The sequence below is a fragment of the Geospiza fortis genome, unplaced genomic scaffold (assembly GCF_000277835.1).
Source record: "Geospiza fortis unplaced genomic scaffold, GeoFor_1.0 scaffold101, whole genome shotgun sequence".
Taxonomy (NCBI): Eukaryota; Metazoa; Chordata; class Aves; order Passeriformes; family Thraupidae; genus Geospiza; species Geospiza fortis.
The window spans coordinates 2,832,711-2,849,124 of NW_005054388.1; the positions used below are offsets into that span (position 1 = coordinate 2,832,711).

The 16,414-nt window shown below is 42.1% G+C and overlaps 1 protein-coding gene across 1 annotated transcript in view; it reads left to right on the forward strand.

The window, feature by feature from the left end:
* HS6ST1 (heparan sulfate 6-O-sulfotransferase 1) overlaps positions 1–16,414 on the forward strand; it is a 193,599-nt gene continuing 177,185 nt past the window's right edge. Inside the window, exon 1 of the mRNA XM_005425526.3 lies at positions 1–584. Coding sequence (XP_005425583.1) covers positions 67–584 — 518 coding nt within the window. The 5' untranslated portion in view covers positions 1–66. The remainder of the gene's footprint in view (positions 585–16,414) is intronic.

Consider the following 16,414-nt stretch of genomic DNA (forward strand, 5'->3'; position numbering starts at 1 on the left):
CCGCCGCCCACCCCCCAGCAGCGCCGCAGTCTGCCCAGCGCCGGCAGCCCCGGGAGATGGTGACACATGAAGCGTGCGGGAAGGACCATGGTTGAGAGGACCAGCAAGTTCTTGCTGATCGTGGCCGTCTCGGTGTGCTTCATGCTTATCCTGTACCAGTACGTGGGGCCGGGGCTGAGCCTGGGTTCTCCCAGCGGCCGCTCCTACTCGGAGGAGCTGGACCTCTTTCCCACGCCGGACCCGCACTACGTGAAGAAGTATTACTTCCCCGTGCGGGAGCTGGAACGGGAGCTCGCATTCGACATGAAGGGCGAGGACGTGATCGTCTTTCTGCACATCCAGAAGACCGGCGGCACAACCTTCGGCCGCCACCTGGTGCAGAACGTGCGGCTGGAGGTGCCATGCGACTGCCGGCCCGGGCAGAAGAAGTGCACCTGCTACCGGCCCAACCGCAGGGAGACCTGGCTCTTCTCTCGCTTCTCCACGGGCTGGAGCTGCGGGCTGCACGCCGACTGGACCGAGCTCACCAACTGCGTGCCCGGGGTGCTGGACCGCCGGGAGAGCGCCGCAGCCAAGACGCCCAGGTAGGCACCGGCCCTGGGCCGAGCCCTGCCCGCCGCGCTGCCCCCGCTCCGGCCGCCTCAGCCGCCCGGCCCTGCCCCTGCCGAGCCCCCTGCCGTGCGCTGCCGGCGGGCTGTGCCTCAGCCTGCCCCGAGCCTTGCCTCTGCTTCACCTGTCCTCCCCTCCCGTCCTCCAGGCTGTGCCCTGCGCCTTCCTCCTGCAAATTTCCTGCTCTTTACCTCCCACGCACCTCGCACGCTGCGCCCTCGAGCCCGTGGTCTGCTCCAGCAGCCTCTGTGCACCCTTCACCGAGAGCATCTTTGTGCTGGTTACTCTCTCTTTTAGACGTTTAGCCTTTACCTCAGACATCACTCGCCACCTTTTATAAACCCTTTATACCCCACCCTTAGTCTCAAGCTTGTCTTTGTAACCAGCTTTGCCCCGACACTCTTCCTCCAGCTGAAATTGTTCTCCGGTGCAGCCGAGGAGAGGCACGCGAGCCCAGCAGTGCTCATGCTTCCCTCCTCGGTTTACTCCCCGCAGTCTGCACACAGTTTTTTGCACATTGCAGAAAACACTCCTTAAACCCCCTTTTTATGTTCCTTGCTGCTGGTGTCCATGGGAGACCTGAGTTGGGGATGGCAGCTACCCTGTACTTGTTCCTTGAGTGTCCTTCCTATGTGCCCTAGGAGAGAGGGAGAGCCATCCTAAAGCACCCTCGGTGCATCCGTGTGGAACACCCGGTCTATTTCTGCCCTGTTAGCCCATCATTCCTCTGCCTTGGTCTCGTCATGAATTATAAGCTTATAAGAGGAATTTTCTATTTGAAGCACTGTAGTAAAGACAGTGGTGTATATGAAGATCTCCAAAAGATTGTGTTATTTTAACTCAATATACTGCTGCCTTTCATTTTACAGACAGTTTTTAAAATTACCACAATTTAAAAAAATTATTACTATTTTAGGAACTATGCGCGTTCCTCTGACGTATTAGTCGTTCTGCTGCAACACTTTGTAATCTGTTTGCCTTAAAGTTTCATTCAAGATCTTATGCTAATATTTGCTTATGCCATATACTTTATTTATAGATGTGTTGTTAATATCATACATAATCCCTTTAATGAAAAGTGGCCTTTAAGGAAGCACATTTGGGCATCATATCTATGTTTTCCCTGCGGTTTTTTAAAGCAATTCTTAATGATATTTCTTCCCTTGGAGCTGTGTGCAATTGCTGGGGTTCTTTATTGTCTCTGTCATGATTGCTGCTGTTTTCAGCCCGTTTCAGTGTTAGTCATCCAAGTATGCTCAGACTGCTGTGTGCTGCCTGACCCAGCAAACTGAAGTATATAACTGAAGGGTTGAGGCTTTCGTGTGCTCTCTTATTAATAAGGTGTTTGAGAACACCTCGGAGCAAATATCCTCTGCCCATCTAGGGTCCTGCTGAGATTTTTGTGAAGTGTGGTTAGGAAAAATGTGCAAAGTTCAAACCTGATTTAAAAAAAGAAACAAAAATTACCTGTTTTGTGAACCCTTGGCACTTGCCTAGCAAACCATTAACCTTATATAAAGACCTGTGCGGGTTTATGAATTGTCTCAGAGCCTTGTATGCTTTCGTTGGCAGTTTTGTATGAAAATCTGTTACATGTTCAGTATTCAGCTTTACTCAGCGGCTGGATTTTTTGTACAGATACTTGAGAAAAGGGCACGTCAGGTTGTGAGGTAGCAATTAAATTCCTTACAGCAACTTGTAGGATGTTGAGAATCAAAAGTCTGTTGCTTTATCTCACATGCTTGTAAAGAAGATTTTCCGTGCCTTTGCTTTGGGACATCGGGAACTGTATGCTTCTACATGCTTCTTAATTGTCTTGAATTCTGGATGTGCAGGAACAATTATTAATCCTGTCCCATTCCCTCATGTCTCTGCAAATCAAGAAATAGTTGTGCCCAGTGTTGTTTCTTGACTTCCTTTAAATCTGAGTTAGAACTTCTTTTCCAGGAGTTCAAGGACTGTGATGTGGAAGCTTTAGATAATCTATGGTTTATCACCTTGGACTGTTAAATGAAACAAAATTTATGATCATTGTATCCTGGGGAAGGTTTTAGTGCAGCCAGCTGCTGGCTATTTTAATAATATTGTCCTAGGATCTGTTGTACTGCAGTCCAGTTCAGTTGGCACCTTATCCAAAATGTGGTTTACTTCATGCCTAAGAAAATTGCAAATAAGAGACAGGCAGTGCTTGTTTAAAATAAACATTTGATGGGTTTTCTTTGTTAAAATACAGATAGTCTTGTATTACGTCCATTACAGTAAGAGCAATATCACTTTATTTGTCCATTGTGAGTGTTGGATCTCTTATGTTGAAATGGGACTTCTTTTTAGGAAAGGTATATGCTCGAGAGGCTCCTGTTTTCTAATGGAACTGAACTATGAACATATCTCTCTCCAAAGAAACAGAAAAATGAGCAGCAAACAACCATTCTCTCAGATTCTAATATTATCCAATCTGGATTTTGGAGTGTAGTCTTCAAATTCAGCTTTTAAAGCTAATGTATTGGCTTCTGCATTTGCTGCTTAATACTGAGTTTAAACCTTTGCTCTTCCAAATATATGTTTGTCCCTAAAAACAAAACAGCTGACTTGTGATTACAAATAAATCTGCCTTCTAGTGAATGCTGGAAAGCATGAAGGTCACTCAGTATTGCCCACATGCACAAATCACAAGGTTCAAGCTGTTCCCTCTGTAAGGAATGCAGTTTTGTTGCTGCCCAGTGCCCTATTGCACTACATTTCATAACCTGGGCATGGAACGTAAATTTGCAATGCAATTCAACTTTCTTCATTGTTCAGTTGTTCTGTGTCAGACTTAATGATTAGGAGCCCTAGATTGCCAAAGGCTGCATTTTTTTCTCTCTTTCTTTCTTTTTTCTGCATTGATGCAGTGTCAGGGATGGGTGTGTTAGCTCTAATAGGTCAGCACTCCAAAAAAGTGCTGGTTCTCACCCCCTTCCCACCCCCTCCTGCTGACTTGCCTGGTTTGTATTCAAAAGGCTTCTGGACTTGTTGAAGCAAATGTTACGTTTTATACACAGCCAGTGAAAGAAAGATTGATTTGTTTGGGGGTTGTAAAACTTGGGACTCCAAGGAACTCTGAAGTTGGCTGTGCTTATCAGTTAAGTCACTTAGCTGCAGTTCTCTTCATGGCTTTGGTAGAGGGCAAATTCCAAGATTTGGGGAATATTCCTTGTGCTATTGGGCATAAATAACAGTTGCAGAAGACTCTTTTTAAAAAGAAGCAAAATTAGGATGCGTGCCTTGAGTCACCATGCTGATATTTCTGCAAGCAGAAACTGTGAACTGCTCCCTCCAATTTGTTTCACTGAAAACTTCAGAGATCAAATGTCTTCAGTTGATTCTGAAAAGAAAAAAAAAGACAAACTCATTTCTTTAATTTGACTTCCAGAATTAGAAAAATCTGTGAACTGACCCACTAGTGCCTTGTTTGCTCCCAAAACAGGAGCACAGCCCCTGGGTGTTCTGAACTTGTACTTGGAGGACACTTCATCAGTGAACTCGACTCTAATGTGCTGCAGAAGCAATAAAACAAATATATTACACCAAAGGAATTCTGTGTGTTTCCCCTCCTTCCTATTCCCCCCAAAAAACCCCTGAACAAACCCCAGACAACCCAGGTTTTGTTGCTGTCCTGTTGGTTTCTGCTGCCTGGTGAAAACAAGAGCATTGGAGCTGGTGTTTTCCTGGAGCTGCATTATTCACAGGGAAAGGATTCAAGGCACACAGCTCCTCTAAAACTGCATTTCTGGAAGCTCCCTGTTGCTGGGGAGAACCCATGGAGCTGGTGGAGTGTTGGTTGGGCATGGCTGGCTCTGTGCTCCCCCAGCTCATTTTTTAATTTATTATTCTTTTAATGAGCTGCCTCAAGATATGAGCTTAGCCTTGGCTTTTTGTATGGGTTTCTGTGCTAGTCTGTCATATGAGTTTGGTTTCTGAGTTCATCTATGGACAAAAATAACTAAAGTGTGTGCATGCTTCTGATTTCAGTATTTTTCTCAAGGTTTCATACGTGTAGGAAGAAAAAAAAACTGTAATCCACAGACTTTTATGTAAGAAATGCATGGCAGGTCAGTCAAACCTGCTGTTATGCAAATCAGTCTCTGATTAGCTATTTACAGCTTATGTTTTCGTTTTTTTTTTTTAAAGAAACAATTAACAGGGCTCAGCAGTTTGTTAGTTTGATTTTTCTGAAGTGTGAACTTTCACAGCTTCCAACTACATATCTGTCCCATTGCAGGGATCTGTTCTTGCTGAGGTTTTTATTATATGTGTGCTTGTGAGCTGCAGAAACACATTGTCAAGAAACCAACTGTTTGAGAGTGAAAAGCATTACCAAATCATTTTTATAATATTAGTACTTTTTAAAAGCTTGGGCTTGCCATTCTTTTAGGATCTGTGTGTGTTGGGGGTTGAGTAATACCTGTCTGCAGGGAGCAAGGGGCATTTTTCTCCACTCATCAGTTGAACTCAGACTTGTTTATCATAAATACCAGTGGAGAAATATCAATATAAAGCTATTTTCAGTAGCCTGGTTCATTTCTCAAACCTCTTATCACATAGAATATTCTAAATCCTCCTAGTCTGATAGAAAACTTTTTGCACCTGGTTGTGCTCACCCAAAAAGCCAGGCTGGTCTTTCACAGCCAAACAATTCTAAAGGAAGTTTTGTAGTGAAAATCTTTAAATTTGACACAGTTACCAAAAAATTGTAACTCTTCAAATAGCTGCCTTAGCTTTGAAGTACTGTATTTATCTAAGCTTGAGACTTTTGGCTGGTATGTCAGGTTTAATTACTTCTACTGGGTTTTTGTTGCTGTTGTTGACAAAGCAAAAGGATGTGTGTGTTTGTGCTGACCTGATTTTTCAAAATGAGACATTTGGCTGTTTTTTGTTAATCTTTAAACAAAAGTTGCATCATAACATAGTAATTTTGTTTTTCTTGCTTAGAAGTTTGCAAACACTCTTTGCCTAAACGTCAGATTTTGCCTTTTTCTGGTTATCATTTCCTGCTCTCCAAATAAAAGTGTACAGTATTCAGAAGACACCCTTGGATAATCTCCTCTTCCTTTTTTCTTTTTTTTTTTTTTTACAATTTTGAAATAATTACTTTAGAAGAGCTGGCTTGAATTTTATTAACAGCTGAACTGGATGGTTTGCTAGATACTCCCATTATGAGGAGAGTTGTTAAGGAGTGGTCCTGTAGATGCACATGGGTTCCACCATGCTAGCGCTGGCATTTTTTTGGGGTTAATTACTCAACTATTCGAGTTCATAACATTTTGTGTGACCCTTCTTGGCCACAGCCATGCCAAGCCCAGTTTTCCGGGCTCTGCAGAAGGCTCCTGGTTTCTCAGTGTGAGATGGAGAACACTCATCAAGAAATAAAAACCCAATATGATCTCCAGCAATGCCTTTGTGTCAGCTTTATGCTTCACAGGAAGAAATCTGTGATGGAAGGAATTTGGATTTCATTAGTGCTGTAGAAGCTTTAGGTGAAAAACAGCATGAAAAATTTGATGTTGCCTGGTGGAACAGCTGCAGAATTACCTGGTGTAACTGGGGAGGGGCGTGTGGTGAGGACTCTTCCCTGCAGGAGGCTGGGGTTGGATATCTTGAGTTGGATATGAGAACGTGAGCTAGACGAGGTCATGTTACCCCTGGAGAAAGCACTGCTTGAGAGGATGAAGTTACAGCTGGAGATGATTGCAATGCTTCCCTCTCCCTGGGCCTCTGCTCCAAGGAAGGAGCAGGAGATCAGCCTCCTCCGGTGGCTCCTTCCCTCCTTGATTTGTGGGGTTAGGCTTCGTGGGCTTGTCCAGCAGTCAAGCAGAAGCTTTTGGCTGCCTGTTGTAGAAATTGGAGGAATCTCACCTGGGACCTGTTTACTGGAAAGTAATTCAGGATATGCAGGGCTGGAGTTGTTTAAGAAAACTTCCTCATGAGTTCATTTCATAGGTGAGATTGATGTGCCTTACCTGAGTCATGTTTGTGCACCGTGCCCACACTTCTGGCTGGTTCCAGAGTCCTTGCTGACTCCTTGCCAGGATGTTCCTACCCCAGATGTTACACAAGGAACAGCAGAGCTCCGGAAAAATCAAGATAAAGCTAATCAAGAGGGGTTGTGGCTGTGCTCTTCTAGTGACTTTGACCCAGAAGCAAAGAGTAATGAGAGAATACACCTGTTTTAAATTTGCTTAGAAACACCTGTCTAATCAAACCCATGACATCCATTCAGAGTCTCCCTGCTATACATCGTGCTGTCTTGTACAGATTATGCCTTTTGTAAAGCTTGGGAAGTGGGAAAGCAGCATGGACAGTTGCCTTCAGCCAGTCAGAGAACCAAAATCTCTGGTTCATGTCTCTTTTTTTTTAAACTTCCAATTATTTGGAAGCAATTTTACAAAATTTGTGGTACTAATGCTTTAAATAGGTAATATTTTGTCAGTGAACACTTGGGATTGTGCTTGCTTTAGAAAGCCAGAGTGACATAGTCTAACTCCACAAAGCTTGTTTATGCTTTTATTTCCACCAAGTACTAGAACAGAGAGGAATTTTCTGTTATTGACTGAAATTGTGCTTTGGCAAGCAAAGATGAAGCATGTCTTTAATTCCTAATATTCACAATTGTGATAGCTACCAAGTCAAGATTTTTTTGATGAAATTTCACTTGATGTGGACAGAAGGGAATGATACTTATACATCAGAAGCAAAGACCTTCATAAACTGAGATGTTACTGTGTTTGGAGAATAAACAAAGTACTATAGGAAGAACACGGAGCTCAAGTAGCCCATTAGAAATTTACTTGTTTTGCCAGTGATGGTTGACCTTAAAAGCAAACAAACAAGCAAAAAAACCCCACCCTCTGCTTGTTGTAAAGGAATTGAAATAGAATGTTGAGGAAATATACCCACTTGAGGCCACACAGCTTCTGTAATCACTGTTTGATGTAGTTCTGTTCCCCCTTCTGTTTCCGTAACAGAGCACTCTGCAGGAAATGCAGGCTTGAGAATGTCTCTGAAGAGTCCTTTGGAGATGATTGTCACAAAGGCACAAAGAGCCTTCACCACCCCTGTGCTGTAGCAGTCAGGTCTGAGGTGTGAGGAGGATGCTGCACAAAGTCCCCTGTGCTGCTGCCAAAGGAGGAGCCATCTGCCTGTGCATGTCTGCTGGAGCCTGGCATCTCTTGAGGGTGGGAAAAGGGTTTTCAGGAAAGATCCACACATGGAGAGCTCATCAGGTGAAAAACATAATAGGGTTTAGCTAAATTTTTACATTTAGTTAAATTTCTGCATTTATTAAATGGTGTCAGTCTGTGTCATTTCCGTGCTTAGTAGTACAGAAGTACAAGACGCTATTCTGGATTGTGAGAAATGGATTTGTAAAGTCATGGTAGTACTGTGTAGTAAAAGCCAATAAGCTGAAAAACATTTATAAGGTATTGTAACCAAGGAATAAGTTAGCTTCTGATAGTATGGCTCTCCTTATAATGGGAGTATCTAGCAAACCATCTCTTATGTCTCACTCTTCATCGAGACAGATAATAGAATAAAATCTTTTAAAACACCTCTCAGTTACCCTGTCTCTATAAAAACTAAGAAAAACCAACACTGGGTGTGTTTCATCCCTACAAACTGCTGAATAAGGCTAAGGATATGAGATATTCTAGGGCATCTCTTTTTCAGTGGTGTGTCCAGAAAGGGTTAAGAAGGTCTCCTTGTCCACCTTTAGTTGTAACCTGAACTTTTTAGCAGTACTAATTATATCCTAGCAGTTCTAATTATAGCATTCTTTCACCTGTGTATCTCAAAGCCTCTTAAAAATTTATAGTAAATAGCATCTGGTGTTATAGTCATTTCAGACTTCAGGTCTGTGCCTTCATTTCAACCTAAAGACTCTTCAGGGGTCTGTCTTAAAGCTGGCTTTGGCTATAAATCTCAAATTTTCATGTTAATGTACAGACTTTCCTGCTCAGTCACTTGGGGTCACTTTGGTTTCTTCACTTGTTGTTACTGCTTGGCTCTGTTTTTACCTTCCTTCCAGCCTTTTAGTGGTAAATTCTACACTGTAACTCACCTATGTTTTTCTAGAGGAAATATTTCAGAATTTCCTGCCAATTTAAACAAGAAAACAGTTATTTGCAATTAACTTTTTATGGTCTGACTCTGTGTTTTATTTCATAACTAATCTCCATCCTATTAAGCAGAGATTCTTTGATTACACCTCAGTGCAGATTGAAATACTGTGATCACTTTTATGGAGCTGTTCTACATGAGGGGGAAACCTCAGAGCTTCCTGAGCAGCCTTTGCATTTTTGTTTTTAAAACAGACCAGATTTCCTTTTGCTTGATGTTAATCTTAAGTACTAACAAGATGATTTGGGTTTTTTCTGCCAAATAGCATCACTTAGAGTTTGAAAATGCATGATGACTTCACACTAATTTCAGATCTGTTGAAAGGGACCTTGCTTCTGGACGAGTGCTAAAGATTTAAAAGTGCTGCTTCTTCCTTATGTTGGAGTTACTCTACACGTTAGCCTTAGTTCCAGTGTTAATTATACACACATATAAGATACCTGATAACAGTGAAATATTCAGCAACTTTTGGAAGATTTTGTGAAAAGCATTGCGCTGGTCATTCTTTTTTTTTTTTTTTTTAAATAGAAAAGTGTGGCTTGTATTTTTTCCTCTCAACTGTCTCAGAAAATTTAAACATCCAAGCAAATACTGTAAGAACAGAATCGACTTTTTTTGTTTAAACTAACAGCTCTTGCTGCCGTGACCCCCTTGCTCTCAGTAAAGATTTTAGTTCGGATACCTGTGACCCTATATCAAAGCATCAGGATAAAAATCAATGCCTCACAGCTAAGACAAACAGCAGCAGCATGCTGACTCACCAATTTCCTGACAGGTTTTGCTTTACTGCTGGAGATAGACAAAAGTAGAAGCAGAACAGGAATCGCTGAGTATAACCATAATCAGTGAACCATCCTTCTGTTAACATGGCTAAAATCACAAAAGACAGGATTACCTTCTTCTGTTCTCTGCCTCTTTCTCTTCTCTTGCCACCTGTGCCTTTTTTAGGCCTTTGAAAGAGGAAAGACAGATGTGAAGTGTGTAGCTGTGCAAGGAGGAGGGTGGAACAGATTTATTCTGGCTGCTGAAGGGAGTGCAGGAGGGGTCATTTAGATTAAACCCCCCATTAAGGAGAATACTTCATCCATGGTGTACTGCACAGAGATACACAAATGCAATATGACATGAAATGAACGATACTCACACGCTGAGATGTTTAAGGTAAAAAAACGTACATTTATTTTTGGACTTCGATATTTATAGCATTTTAAAAGTGATTATGAATTAAAAAATAAAACTGCTACTTCTCTGATTACACTAGTTAAACTAATAGTTCATCAATTCTCCTTTAAAAAGAAATACAAAACAATCATTATTTACATAAAAAATGCGTAAAAAATTCCCTTACAAAAATGTAACCATCAAAAAGCTTAGAGAAACTTTAAAAGAACAGGGCGACAATATACAAATGCAAAAGGAGCCTTGGCATCTCCTCTAGGAGGGTAAAACTGGAACTTCTTGTTCTGAGCACCTGAGAGAAGATTCCCTCATTGGTTGTACTCCTCTGGCTGGTGTTATTATTTGCACCATATCCAAAATAAATAATCTGAAGTATTTTTTTCCCCACTGAAGTTTTCTTTGGTTTATTTGGCTGGGTTCACAAATATGTTTAAAAATGACACCATCTTTCTGTGTGTGCATAACCTGACTCCAGTGGAGCCTCAGACCTGGCCAAAGGCAGTGTGGTGAGGTCCTGTATTTTTAACAACCAGATTGTGTTACACATATCATGTCTCTGGCTGCTGCTACCGGTGGCTTTGATTTTGAAATGTAATATTACACTGAATGCTAATGACTCAATATTGCCCTTCATTATTAAAGCCATTATTTGGGCCCAGCATTTAATCCTGCACTTTTTCTTGTACTTTGCAAATGGCTTTTTCTGAGCAATGTGTTATTTCTTTATAATACCTGAGCAATTTTATTTTCCATTCCCTGAACTAATACTTTCTTTCAGGTTGCCATCATCTTGTACCTTGATTGCATCAATCTGTGTTTCTGAGCTTGATAAATTAAGTTTCTTTCCCTTTAGAGATCTCTTACTGCCTAACCTTTTTCACTCTCATAAGTTACCCGATTTTTCCTGGGGGGGGGGGGGGCTCTTTTTTTTCTGATTTTTGAAGAGCCCCTTTTGTAATAGGTCAGAAAATTTTTGCCATACAAAATATAACTGTGCCAACATCAGAAACAACTGTTAATCAGTCAAATTCAATGCAAATTCAATACATTTAAATATTTTTGGTGAGATACTACTGCATTCTAACACTACTCAGAAGGGGTTGTTTTCATGACTAAATTGGATGAAGCTGACACCTGCTTATGGAGGCAGTCATACATAGCAAACACATACCTTGTAGAAACTCCAAAGTAGCCAATTGCTATTTTCAGCAGTTCCACTTGACAGTTCCCAGTTTTCAACCCTGACTCTTCAGAATTCACTCAGGCTCCAGGCAGACAGTGTGCCAGCAGTTTATATGAGCTTCATTTTCTGTTTTTAAGAAAAAATGACACTCCAAATATTGAAGTGGTGACACAAAAATCACTGAATGATACATGAGTTGGAATTTAAAAAATAACCCTGTTGTTGGCTGTTTCTATTAACACAGGGCTGGCTATAGGTGATCTCCTGTGTGTGACTTGGGGGTGCCAAGAAGGGACTGAAAAACAGCTGCCACAATTGTCTGAACTCTGGTTTGATTGTATGTCATGAGGACTAATGTGACTCCCACCAAAAAGGGTTTTTCAGGTTGTTATTCAATGGCAGTAGGACCTGTAGTTAACTTCTGGGTGTAAAAGGAGGATCTGAGGTTTGCCATACAACAAAAAAAGAAGTAATCAGGGAATAAGAAGGAATCATGCATAACTTGTGTTGACTAGGATTTTCAGGTTGTAGATGGTTTCTTAGTTACCAATAAACCTTTTTTAAAAATAACTATAAAGTTTTTTTGTGAAGACAGTTTCAATTTCTTGCCTTTCTTTCCGCCTAAGTTCTTTGCTTTGGGATTTGCTGCCAAAACTGTGTGCAGTCCATTAAAGAAATAATATTGGACTACAGCATGCAAGAAAAATACTTGAAAAGTCTATTGTGAATCAATACATTTTGTGAGACAACTAGCTTAGAGAATTTTCAAGACATTTGTCCTCCCTCACTTCTAAAACTTATTTAGTTTTTTTAGCTGCTACCTGCAAAGAATGTATTTTTTTATTATGATGTAGACAGCTCCTCAGAAGAATAATTTGGCAGTTCTGTGTAACTTTCCAACTTTTTTTCTTAGTGTTAGCTGCCTTGAGATGACTGAAGAGGTCATGAATTTGCCTTCAGCTATTCTGAAGGTTTGCCATGCTGTGGCATGCTGCTTGTAGCAGCTGCTCTTAACAGCAGTACATGAAAAAGAGAGGTGTCTTTCCTTGAAAATGCAGTCAAAAATCAGGATTAGTGCCTGGAAATGGATGAACTTGTGGTGGCTGTGATGCAGAAGTTTTCCATCTTCCTTTGGGAAGCAATTTTGTTTGGAACTTTTGGGAAGCAGGTTCCTGTGTGATCAGCAGTGTGGTCTTCCTTGGACATCCCTTTCTCAGAAACATTGCTGAAGGTTTTTCTGCACTATGCTTAAGCCACAGCAGTTCTTATCTAGGTGTTAACCTGCCTAAGACAGCAGCCTCTGGGAAGAAATATTCCCCTAGTTGGCGGAAGTGTTTGCACAGTGCTGTAACAGGAGCTGTCAGCAGCAGCAATGCAATTGTTTTGTCTGAACGTTTGAAACGGGCTGATGGAAACAGTTGTGCTTAATAAGATTGCACTGGCTGGAAAGCAAACAGGAAATCATCCATCCCATTTCCATCCCAGCAGAAGGCCCAGCCAGGGCTGTGGAAGCTGGGCATTACAGAAGCTGGATGCCTGCCCAGGTTAATTTGTCTTCAGGGAAGTGAGCAGAGACTGTTCTTAGCCTGGCTGTCTGTCCCAGCTTGCCCAGGCAAGTCTGAGGTTTGTTTGACAATGGGTTCTGCACACTGTTTGCACAGCCAGCTCTCAGGTGCTGAGCTCTGAGGTGATCCTGCCTGTGAGGGGCTGCTGGGCATGTTCAGCACAGGTTTGCGCTCACAAGTGCAGGTGTATGGGAGAACCAGGCACTGCTCCCACCTCCTGTCCCCAGAGCTTTTCAGAGAATATCTCCCCTGTCACTGAGCCAGCAAAGGAAGCAGCATGACCAGCAAACTCCTTTGTTACGCAAGGGAAGATTCTTGCCATGCCTGTGAGTCTGTATTTGTGAACAGGCCAGGTATCATCCCTGAAAGGCAGCAGGGAACTGTGCCTGATATTCATATTCAGGGAAACTGCTCCTTGCCATCTGACCTGAAGTACTTCAACAATGGTTATTTTTTATTGTCTGTTAACTTGGGTCACCTTGGAGCTCTTTTGAAATATGTTGCCTGCATGAGAAATGGGGAAATGTTTGTATCCCAGTCTTGAAACCACAGGTATGAAAAGCCTTTACCTGGCAAAGCTGTGTAAGGGCTGTTGTTCTTGAGGACAATATTGACAGGATGTGAATGTGGACATACTCTGCTTCTTCAAATTCCTCTACAGTGCAACTGGTAATCCATGTGCCGTTCTGAATGGGATATTATTTGTACTTTTTATAAATGCAGAAACAGAGGCAAAGGCTCGATTGTTCACCATGGGATGTGCCAGGACCAAATCTATGACAATATGCGTTTGCTGAGTGCTCATCCATGTGCTTACAGCAGTGGATTGTGCCTTGCCACAAGCTGTGTTGTACAGCATGACGGAATTTTGGGATCTGCTGAGGGCATGAGCTTACATTGGACTGTGTAACGTGGTTACTGAGGGAACCGTAAGATTTTCAGTCAGACACTAGGAGTAAAGATCTTCTAAATCAGTTTTCTGAACATCTTGAAACAAATGCAGAAGTAAATCTTCCTGCAGGCTGGCCACAGTATGACTGCTTCCATTTGGAAATAACTTTCCCCTAAGGCTTTCAGTCAGAATGCCTTCTTGGGGAGAGCATTTTCTCCTTCTGCTCTAGCTGGTGTTGGAGGGGGATGACTTACACTTGAGGTGTAGTTGGCCTGTAATGACAATATAAATCACAGTAGGAGGGGTGCAGCTGCAATTTGTAAAATGTGCTGGATGATCAGCAGTCTGTCCTGCCTGCTGCATGGATTGTGGTTAGCTGTGATGAAGCACTGCTTGTCAGGGTATCACTCAGCTGGAAACCTCATAGAAATTGAAGGATACATTCTCTAAATGTTCTGGAGATGTGGGATGCTTGGTCTGCCAAATACTTCAGGCAGGATGAATTGACCCCTTTCCTAATTAGGATATTTCCTGATTCTTGTGAATTTCTGAAGTTATTTGGGGATTGTCATGAAAAGTCTGTTTTCTGGATTGAAGCCCAGCCAATCCCAAATCTGGAAATAACTGCTCATGAGAGCAAAAAGAACAGTTATATTTGTCAACTCTACTATTGTGGGTGAGATTTAGAGACTCTTGCCTAGTGTAGACAGGATCTGAGAAGAGTTTTCTCTTACAGAAATAAGTAGAATTACTTGCACACCAAGGAATTTATGTGGCCCTTCACTCCTTTTCATGGGAATCTGCACTCCTGTAGGGATGTTTGTGAAAGTTTAAACTAAACCAAGTTAAAATAGATGGATCAAACTAAAGCTGGATGCTCTATCTGTATGATGAACCATGATATGCTGAATTATTCTGCAAATCACCATGTAGTATGTGCAAAAACGCCCAAAACAGTATAGACAGGAAGCAGTGCTAGCAAATTCCAAAGGTGTCAAGTTATAAAGTTCTTGGATGCTTCAGGATTTACTGCTGGAATATTCCTGTCTTGAGAAAAGCTCTTTTTCATGTGAAGTGGTCTCTCTGGGGTCAGTGAGGGGAGAATATGTGGAGGAAACCACTGGGCGTTAACAGCTTCCCACAGGATAAAGCACAAACAGCCCTTCCTTCCAAACATCCAGTTACTGGGTGTGAGCAGGAACTCAGAACCTTATTCTTAATTAAGAATACTGGCCACTTGCTCCAGAAAAATAGTTAAGCAGCTGTTTATAGCACTGAGGGAGCTCAGAGGAGAAGCTGGTTATACTGATTCATTCTGGTTATTGGCTTTTTTTCCCCCTTCCTAGTTCTAAGTCATTTAACTGGGACTAACAGCTAAAGCTGGGACTGTCCTGCATGTCACATAATCCTTTCTTATTTTCCATTCTGCTTGATGGTGCAAATTGAAACAAAGGCCTGGTTGTTTAAACACTGTAAAAAAGTTAATGTGCTTCTAAGCCTAGCTTTTAAATCACACCTCCAAGCCTGTATGGGAAAGCTACAGGCAAGTTTTGAGCAATTCATTCTTCACTCTGTTCAGCACACAGCTGATGGCATCACAAGAGGGGCAGGAGGAGAACTGGCATGCAGATGGTTTTTTAAGTGCTCTGGTTAGAGATGGAGCTGGGACCAGAGCTTTGAGGTCAGTTAAGGAGATACCTGGAGCTGTCACCCCAGGGTCACAGGGTCAATGCTGAATGTGCTAAAAGCTTACAGCCTCCTGGGCAGTATTTTCAGAGCTGCTCTTGGGTAGCAGATGTTCTCTCTAAAATGTGACTGTCCATATGGCAGCAGGCATATAAATGGGGCAGACCCCTATTTCTTTTGAAGCCTTACTTGAGCTAGAAGATAGCTCAAGATAGCTCAAGCTTAAGATTCTATCTGAAGATAGAATGAAATGGAGGAACTGAGCTATGCAAGTGGTTAAGTCATTTGTGATGTTCTGACACTTCTGATGGTTTCTGCCTTCTCCAGGTAGCCTCTGTGGCATGCCAGAGTGCTCCTCTGCTCTTTGGAAATAGAGGAGTGATGGTGGAATGGGACACAGGCACAGAGGTGTCGCTGCTCTTGAAGCACATTTGGACGCTGCTCTGTGTCCAAACTGTGATCCTGACATCCCTGAATCACCTCAGTGCGCTTCTGTGATTCAAGAACCATCCAAACTTACATCCAAGGGCTCCTTGGACACAAGGACCAAAAATGTTCCACTTATTCAAGTTAGAAAAGTTGTTTCAAAAGCTACAATGTGGAATATAGGAGAAACCTGGCCTTTAAAATGAGACTTTTGGAAATAGTCACAGTGGCCATCACTTCAGTACCTGGGGCAGGTACTGGGTGTTCTTGTTCTTCCTTTCATTTTAATGGTACTGTAACAGCTATGAAGGAGTTTTTTATAAAGACAGTGAGTTGTAAGCTGGCCCAGGATACAGGAGCAGTTTTCCCACATGTGTTTGAAGGCAGAAAGAGACATAGTGTTAGTACCAGAAATAAACATGGATCTGGGCTTTAAATATGGAGCATTTTCTCAGCATTTGTGTAGTTCAGTAGTTTTGATTCCTCCTGTAGCTTATCAGAGTTCTCTTTGCTTGGCAGAAGGGAGGTGTCTCAAGAAGGAGCTGGTTGGGGTATTGCTTCATACTCTATGCATTAACTTTTTTTCCCACACAGGAGAAATTACAAATTTTCAGTTTTTTTCTTTCTTTTTTGCCATTTGATGGCACCATCCCTTACCTCTTTATGTCTATTCCTCCACATGAGGAAAAAAAGAACTGTAGATGTGGGGGGATAGAA